Raw genomic sequence first — 9,741 nt, 5'->3', positions numbered from 1 at the left:
AACTATTCGCATGGCGTGAAAAAGCCTTTATCCATGACATTTAAGAACAGTTTTTATAATCAACGCAAGTTTCAAACCCATAAAAAGGCTGTTATCTGTCATTAAATCATTTCAATTGACCAAGGCCTAAGTTTTCAAAAACAAGATATACTTCTGCATATGTAATAACTTTACGGCAAACTTACCGGTAAATAACATATATAAAAAAGCCTTTGCGTGAATATGATTCACTTTAATACATACGATCGGGAGCTTGGAGTCTAAACCTATATTTAATTCAAACAAAAAGGATGTCAAATGCGATATTGGGGAAATAGCTTTGATAACCCAACACCTCCGGACCTCCCAAATATGACTCGAATACAGACCTGTATATATATTGGGTAATTTTTTAAACAAACTGTAGCCAGGTTTGGAGGGAAATACGATACTGTATAATATCAAATTCCTAAAAATTGTCACAAACAGTGTGTCGCAAGCGTATGGATAGAAGTTTTCATGTCAATTTTATATAATTGTATATAATGAGAATTAGCACCATTCAAAAATAAAATATGGGAAACATGATTTATCGTTTATGTTTTTCTGTAGAACATTTATACAAAGGAGATAAAATAACGTACACCTATAAATAGCTTTATTATAGTTTGGAATACCAGTTTACTCCTTATGATTATTAATAAACCAATCACAATAGCCAATAGATTTAAAGATCAACGGACCCGATTAAAAAATCCTGAAATACACCAATATTATGCGAGATTATAACGTTTAAATGCATTTCCATATCATAATTCGATTAAAACCATCGTATTCAGCGAGTATACAGCCGATAAATATGCCGATTTTTCGCACTTCGTGATCGAGTCGACATTTTTGTCTCACCCGGAAGTGACGTATGAGTTAACCACTTGCTACGAGTTCATAACAAAGGAAACGGTATCAGCTTTTGTCTTTTTAAAGTTCGTCATATAACGTGTTTTTATTTTTCATAGTACACATCCACAGGACATCGCATCTTGACTGTTTAAGTATTTAATTATAATTTAATCAGGCAAATATAATTGACACATTGAAAAGATATAATTATTCCCTGAAACTGATCGACGTACGAATGCCAGTCCAAATTTACTAACCGTTCAAGTTCAACACTTCAACAACGTACTAGTTGAAATAAATAATGTTGATTTGAAATGAATAATTCTTACGTAAATGGTCGTGTCATTTAATACTAAATGACCGAGAATAGATGTTTTATTTATTTTGCTAGTATCCTGACATAGCCATTTTGTTGAAACCCGATGTGTTCCCTGCACACGATTTTTTATTTATGGTAAATTGATCTCATTTATGTCGACATTCACTTCAAAGTTTGAATGATCTCATTTCTGTTGTTTTTTAATAAATATTTTTTAATAATAAGTCTTGATTTTATATAAATATGACGCAATTGAATTTTTCTAAACTCTCCACGAGCGAGGTGACTTAATATTATTAATGAGAAATAGCATGTCAAACTTTTACTCTCGATGTTTTTGAAATGGAGAAAACATTCCAACACAACAATATATATGTAGCATACAAGTTTATTGCAACATCTAAAAATATAAATTACCACAGACACAACAACAGAACAACTTGTAACCTGACGACAAGTTTTAGAAAACTGGACGAAATAAGTAAATGAGCTTTACTAGCACAATGTTGCAATACAACTTGTCATGGAGTCATATTAAGTACCTTTAACAAAATGACTTCTAAAACATCTTTTACAGACCAATACTATCACACAAAAAACACTACATGGTCCCAACATTTAAAAATAAAGGTGTTGACATTAACATTTTTATACTAACAGTATAGCACACAATGGGAAAACTATTATTACAGCATATTTGTCAAAATAATACATTCACATTTTTCAAAAAAATAATTGTAGTTGCTATGTTAATTTGAAACAATACGTGATCAGTGCTTCAGCTAGGTTCTAATTTGTCAAAAGGGCACATTCGTAGACATTGTCATATAAAACTTGGGGCATATCATGTTTTCACGTCGAGTCTGCACAGTCTTATCAGGGACACAGGCTAATATGGGACGAGATATTTTGCGCACGCTTTGTCCCATCTTTCCAGCGCGAGGATTTTTTTAATTAATTACAAACATATATGGCACAGGCTAATCTGGGATGACACCTTACGCACGTACACTAAACCCAGCTGGAGCAATACATGACAAATGGCATGCCAAGTTGTTTCCAATTACTGTAATTAATTAAACCTAGAGCGGTGCAACTGCACTGCTTCATTCTTTAAAATTTTCTTCGCAGATGATGCTAATGGTGGTGGAGAGAACAGAATGGAAGAAGATGCCTGCTTAGCAATCCGGGTGCTCTTGAACTGTTGTTTTAATTGCAGCAATTCAACCATGAGCTCTGTGACATAATCTGAAAAAAGCATCAACAATTTATTTTTTACTACTTGGTTAAACTATGCACATTGAACAAATAAATAAAAATACACATATTATGCATAAAAAACAACAACAACAGTCAACTTAGTCAGTTTCACTGTTAGGTTTTTGTATATTATATATTAGAATGCCAATTTTCTATTTTGCTTAGAAGGACCATTACCATAATTGCAGGCCTCTTTGACAGGTTTCACGACATGGTGTCCCGCTTTGTACTTTGGATACGAAATCCTGTAGCGCTTTTCGCCGTTCTTCTTCTCTGCATGTTTCCTGTGCGCATTAGAAACGGAATGCAGGGCTGCCAGATGCAATCTGGATTACAAAAAATAGCCTTTAATCACAAATTATATCAACAATTACTATTTCATATAACAACAAGGCTTGTCACCATAGGATGACATATGCCCCCTTTTTCCAAATTTGTCTAAACCTAAACGCAAAGTGTTTTTCCACATTTTTCGAAACCTAAACGCAAAGTGTGACGGAATTTCAGACAGACAGTGCGATCGCTATATGCCCACCTTCACGGGCATAAAAAGGAACTAAAATCATTTTCACAACTAATGCATATTTATTATGGACATATGCTCATGGGCACTTGATGGTTTATGAACTGCAAATGACAATGTTTATTAGTCAACTAGGATATTAATTTTACTCGAATTAAAGATCATATTTTTGGTTGTTAGAATTTCCGCAACCAATGCCGAATGTAAAAAAAACCAAACCGCATCATAATCAAATGTTGTTCTCATTAAACTTGCACAAATATTTATCAATCGTGTAGGAAATAAACTAATTTTTGCCTTAAAGTTGAAGTTTTATAAATTATTACCACTGGACTATGAAAGACAAAAACAACATGCCTGCGCTAGCTCTTCTGTAGATATAATATTAATCGATCACAATTCATACCTCTGTTTCATTGCTGCGTATGAAAAGCAGACAAATTTTGGCGCAAATTGGCAGACCACCTTGTGTTGAGCCTCCAGCATCGAGGTCTGTTCAGCTGGTGACAGCATGCGAATGTCAGAGAGAAGACGCTTGCTTCCGATGACCAACAGTAATTCCTTGTGCGCCTTCGAGCCTAAAGACAAGTAATAGTCCAACTTTCATGGCAACACATGTCATTGAACAAAATTTCATAATCATTTCATTTACATTAATCGGATGTTAAATATATAATCCGATAAATGTAAATGAAACAAGGGTTGTTTGTAAAACATGCATGCCCCCCATATGGGCTGTCCGTTGTAGTGGCAGCCATTGTGTGAATACGTTTTTTGTCACTGTGACCTTGACCTTTGACCTAGTGACCTGAAAATCAATAGGGGTCATCTGCGAGTCACGATCAATGTACCTATAAAGTGTCATGATCCTAGGCAAAAGCGTTCTTGAGTTATCATCCGAAAATCATTTAACTATTTCGGGTCACCGTGACCTTGACCTTTGACCTTGTGACCTCAAAATCAATAGGGGGTCATCTGCGAGTCATGATCAATCTACCTATGACGTTTCATGATCCTAGGCATATGCGTCCTTGAGTTTTCATCCGAAAACCATTTTACTATTTCGGGTCACCATAACCTTGACCTTTGACCTAGTGACCTCAAAATCAATAGGGGTCATATGCGCGTCGTTATCAATCTACCCATTAAGTTTCATGATCCTAGGCGTATGCGTTCTTGAGTTATCATCTAGAAAAAACATTTTACTATTTGGGGTCACCGTGACCTTGACCTTTCACCTAGTGACCTCAAAATCAATAGGTGTCAACTGCAAGTCATGATGTGTTCTAAAAACACTGTATTATGTGAATTGAGAATAAGACATCAAACAGGGAATGGACACCATTTTGGTGATTTTCTCAAACAAAACTATTCATTTCATGATCTACATTTATTTTTGCAATATAGTATTAGTATCTTTAATTAAAGCTTTATACCGGTAAGCAATTTCCATGACAATTTCATTAAAAATGGTTGTTGTTTTTTTTCATTTTAACTCTTACTGTATTTTAAAACTGTGTCCATGCGCAGCATTATAGCTCATTTCATCAGGATTTGTTTTTTAATTAATAAAAAAATCAAGTTTTGAAGAAATCTATTTAAATGATGCCAGTATTTATGCAAGTATCTGTTTTAAATATAATTTGTCAAACTATATAAATACAATATATAAAAAAATATCCCAATTAAAATAATACAGTGTTTAAATTAAAAGAAAGCATAAAGACAAGAGTCAAGAATAAAAGTGTAGATTGTTGTTCTTAATTAAAATGTTATTTATATTTTTTGCTGTTGTTCAAAATTAAAATGTTATTTATATTTTTTGCAATTTATTTCCTATTCTATTTATAAATACTGTTCTATCTACTAGTGCAGTATGTTGTATATTCAGTTGTTATGATTACTGCAGTCTGATAATCTGCTTGTTTTATTACTGTCTGTGCCAAATACAATTGATAACAGTAGATCACTGATAACAATACTTGACTTTACAGAAACAAAGAGGACCATCTATTTTATGACACCAGCTTGATTTATGGCAGCTGTAGGGTGGTAATACACCACATTCTGCCAACTTGGTGCCTTGTTGGCATGGTGATTTGCAAAAATTCAGCTAGTTTAGTGACCAACTTATTTTGTACAGAAACCATCTAATTAAAGCAACTTTATAAATAAAATATATAAATGATAACCCGAAAAAAGCTTATTTAATTTTACACATATTATAATGCTGTCATTTATTTTCTACAAGATTTGTAACACAAAATTGTAAAATAAAGTAAACTTTGTATTCATAATAGTAAAACTACATGTTTTTCTTTTTTCCACTTCAGAAATTAATCAAACAACACATCTTTAGTACATTGAATGCTATAATGAAATCTCAAAATGGCTAAAGCCCATAAGGAGCAAAATGAGTTTATTACACTGAAAACTGTTTCCAATGCAATTAATGCATCAGTCATTGAAATTTAGATGTAAATCTACAAGCAAGTGGGGCTAGTAATATGGACATTTGAACTAGCCCGAGTCAGATTTTACTAGCCCAAACATTTTTGTTAAAAATGCAGATAAACATAACATAAAACATCCAAAGAAGCATTCATTTATTCAATCTTTAGAACACAATACAACTCTCATATTAATTTCATCCTCATCCAAGTCAGCTTCCTCTTCATCTGAGCCAGCCTCTTTCGGATCCTGAAATAAGAAGAAATTAATTTCACACACGGATTTCAATTTTATCACAATTATAAATATATACATTAAGTTTAGGTAAAAAAATAGCAGAAATGTATCCCATATATCCATGTGAAAGAGAGAGCAAACCTGAACCACCAGAAAATATATAAGCAATTTAGTGCCAGGTTATTCTACAAAAAGCCAGTTGACAAATGCGTCAATCACACTTACCTCAGATTCGCATTCCTCAACGACGTACTTCAATGACAACTGTTCGGCCATTACTCTCTGTGTCCCGAACGAAACGCAAAACATTTATTTTACATAATAACAGTGCCTTCCCCAGGAATTTGTTCAGGCGCCCCGGGGGTGGGTTCGGGAGGGGTGTCCCCTCCCGACGTTGATTTTTTTTTTAATTTAACGTGTCAATTCACGTTCTGTGGTGCGTTATACATGTAACTCAAAGAAAAACAGCGTCAAAAGACGTCATTTGGTGCACTATGACTTCAAAAAAATCCCCCAGTCATTTAAAAATATTTTTTTTTATTGTTTAATTGTTTTAAAACTTTTCCGCACAAATAGTAAAATCCCGACTCGAACGATTCCCCAATACATCCGTTTCAACCCGACTCTATTACTGTATACTTACTATTTTTCAAGTTTCTATTTACTACCCGATAATCCCGTTTATTCCGTTTTTATCAATCTCTTTCTGGTAAATATTTACGATAAAAGCTTTCAGTTATTTCTTTAACACAAACCTTGCCATTTTTTAAGTGACTATTTATAGATTTGATGAAATATTGCCTCTGAATATGCGTCAATCCCCTGACCTGTTGTGTGCTTGTTAAAACGCTCAATACACGTCATTTGTATGCAATAGACGCGACGTTGTACATGCTGCATAATTTTCGCGCTCTTTTTAATTGAGAAAAAGATTCGACACAAAATAAATTTGCACTGCTTATTTGAAGCAAAAATATTTAACGTTGCGGTAACATTTACATTCGGAAGTGTGTTTCGGATTAAAAACGCGTTAACATCGACTTACGGTAATGGGTTTCGGATTACAAATTTAATTATTCCCATTTGAGATTTCAACAAATATTAACCGTTGCGTAATAAATTCAACGATAATTTGTTTACACACTTTACGAGTCGAGTAAATGTTTTGACGGAATTATGCATGAAATTCACGTTGTCCACGAGGATCACGGCCGGTTGCCATCATCAGTCTTCTAACTATCGATTATCGGACGAAACATTTACAAGTGTGCGTAATTAATTCAACGAAAATTTGTTAAAGCGCATTACGTGTCGAATAAATGTAAAAAAAACGAGGTGAATCAGTTCTATAAATGGACATGTTGAAATATACATGTTCTGGAATTAAATAAATTGTTATCACATAATTGTAACCGCTATAATAATTAATTGTTTACCACTTGCAATTAATTTCTCGTATTAATTATGAGTCATAGGTAACACTTGTTTACAGTAAAAAGGTGTGATGATGATGCCCGAAACCGTCTTTAATGTTGTGCACTGTACTAATTACCGGTTTTATATTACTCAAATGGTACAACTATTTGCTAATCAAGCTGCGATAAACTCTTATTTCATGCCCGACGTCAATAAAAAATAATGGTCGATAGTTAACCCCGCCCCCATAAGCATTCGCGTAACCGATTGGACGATGAACTTCACAGTTTGACGACTGGAAAGTTACCAGATACATCCTTGTCAGCATTTAAATGACCGTTTAATGTTAGAATAATCGATACGCGCGTCATGCTATTCTCTTATCAGTGGATTATCCATTACCCCATGTGGTGTTTATAGCGATTACTTGTGAAAGTAGGTACCGAGTGCTCTTTTAAAACAGGGAATATTGATACACTGATAGGGAAACCTTGATTTTTTTGGACAATCTCCACTTTCTTTTACTGAAAAATACACTGATCGGAAAATTTCAAGCGCCCCGGGGACTCTGATTTCGAAATTCAAGCGCCCCGGCAAGGGGCGCTTAAATGGCCTGGGGAAGGCACTGAATAATAATCCGGGAACCGCAAAACCATGCGCTTTATGCACAGTAATCCAATTATCGGCTGATTGCCCAGCACGTGCGCGCAGTGTGTTAAAACATAAGCAGCTGTTGATTTAAGCGGCTCAAAACTTTGTTTACAAATATTGAAAATGAAATTCTAACTCGTTTTGTTAAATGAATTGTACAAACATCGGGCTTGTAATATTGGATTTCCTACAAGCCCGAATTAAAAAAAACTAGTTTTTTGCTGTCGGACTAGTGCGATTTTCGACGACTGATGCATGTAACAATATTAATTTGAAAATATAACATTTATTCAGTCTTAAATTATAAGCCAGACATCCCGGGTTTGGTAAGATGTTATTTGGGCTTCTAGAAATTAATAATTTATATAGTCAGGCTATTGGATTTTTCTCCTGTTTCTAATATAGAACAATGATTTTGGCTAAATATATTACCCTGAAGACTGAAATTGAACTGTTATTTAAATTATCATGGCACTACCAGTAGCCTAAATAGCCATCAGCTACTAAGTACTAGAATCAGTTGCTGTTCAATTTATGAAAACACAAAAAAATCAAGATGCATTTTATGATTCACACTACATGAAGAATAAATGGTATATTAATAATAAAACACATGTCGGCTACTAATTCAAATTTCTTTTTTATTCTTTTAACAGTTAAATGGCACACTATTTCTAACTTATCATCTCTTTTTCTAAACCAGCATTAATACATTATTGGAAGTCTGAATGTATTTACTAAAAAGTCCTTGCGTTTTCACATTTTAAACAATAAAAAGATCAGCAACACATTATTAATTGAATTTTTGGTAAATAGGTAGAAAATATGGCTTGTCAGCAACTGCTTTACATTAGAACTTGAGCTAAATTAACCGTGGTGGAAAACAGTAAGAGGTCACGGTGGTGTAGTGGATGCGGTGTCCGTCTAGCGATCGGGAGTTCCTGGGTTCGCTCCCTACTCAGGGAGCTTTCTCATTATCTCCTCCATAGACACCAAGTACTGGTTCTTCCCAGGAAATGGACTCAACAGTGTCCACTGCTTGAAATGCTTATTGTGTCGACTAGCAGTATATTTAGATAGATACACATTTGTATTAAGATCGAAATGTGTCGATTTCAAACTGATGCCTGTCAAAACACTTACAATAAATAATTAGATCTTGCCGTACTGCCAAAGTCAGTTTGGTTACTAGCTGCCAACTATTCTAACTACATACAATGATTTTTAATTCAAAAGTATTTTTTACATAGTCAGTGTTTTAGCTTTTTGAAATAACATAGAACTTGTGGTATTAAGATGCATATCTGATCATTGACCTTATTAATTAAGTTCTTACCGTTTTGCGATTTCTCTTGGCAAAAGCACCATAGTTGTCACGTTTCCGTTTGGGGGCTCCTAACTCGTCTGGCCTTAGGGCTTTCGGCTGTAATGCCTTGAAGTTGTCCGTGTCAGGGAACAAAGTTGGCACTGCATCAGGATGCAGCGACAGTCTCATCCCAAAGCCCGCACTCGCCATCACACTCGGGGGGGGGGGGGGGGGGTCGGACAAAGCACTTATCCTCAAAATGTTTTATGCAGAGTTTTGCATATTTGCTTGGCGTAAAGTCCACCACCTTTCCGTCGATAATCCTTCGTGAATTCACGGCTAGAATCCATTTCCGCTTCATACTTTCGTCCTTTGAGAAGCCGAAGAATCCTTTCTTCTCCGTTTGCTTTTCAGAACGAGCATTGCAGCCATACGCTGCACAATGAACCATCTTATAAATCAGTAAATCTTCAATGTCATGTAAAAGTTCGACTCGTAATCAACACAAAAGAGATTATAAATTAAGTATATGCAAGTGAATGATCAACACAGTCTTGTAATCCTTGAAGTTTTGAGGGAAATTTGCATGCTTCAGTGCATACTGTACATAACATGGGAATATTCGTCATGCGCAGTGGTGCACACATACGTCATCGGGGTAAAATAGCGGCGGAAATTGCCGAACGCGTTACGGAAATT

At 34.8% G+C, this 9,741-nt stretch overlaps 1 protein-coding gene across 1 annotated transcript; it reads right to left on the bottom strand.

Annotated features, from left to right (window-relative positions):
• Positions 1-1,572: 1,572 nt before the first annotated feature.
• On the bottom strand, positions 1,573-9,282 carry LOC127862657 (uncharacterized). The gene is made up of 4 exons (XM_052401859.1): positions 9,073-9,282; positions 3,388-3,559; positions 2,636-2,784; positions 1,573-2,446 (listed from the first exon to the last, which is right to left on the bottom strand). Exons 2-4 carry the CDS (start codon positions 3,492-3,494, stop codon positions 2,271-2,273), a joined length of 432 nt encoding a protein of 143 aa, XP_052257819.1. The 5' UTR covers positions 3,495-3,559; positions 9,073-9,282; the 3' UTR covers positions 1,573-2,270.
• Between the last annotated feature and the right edge of the window lie 459 nt (positions 9,283-9,741).

The sequence above is a fragment of the Dreissena polymorpha genome, chromosome 16 (genome assembly GCF_020536995.1).
Source record: "Dreissena polymorpha isolate Duluth1 chromosome 16, UMN_Dpol_1.0, whole genome shotgun sequence".
Classification (NCBI taxonomy): domain Eukaryota; kingdom Metazoa; phylum Mollusca; class Bivalvia; order Myida; family Dreissenidae; genus Dreissena; species Dreissena polymorpha.
This window is presented reverse-complemented; position numbering and strand designations above follow the sequence as displayed.

Coding starts and splice junctions, on each gene's coding strand:
- LOC127862657 (XM_052401859.1), bottom strand. CDS start 3,494: ATGCTGTCACCAGCTGAACAGACCTCGATGCTGGAGGCTCAACACAAG. Junction 2,785..3,387: donor TACGCAGCAATGAAACAGAG/GTATGAATTGTG, acceptor TTTGTAATCCAG/ATTGCATCTGGCAGCCCTGC. Junction 2,447..2,635: donor CAAAGAGGCCTGCAATTATG/GTAATGGTCCTT, acceptor TGCTTTTTTCAG/ATTATGTCACAGAGCTCATG.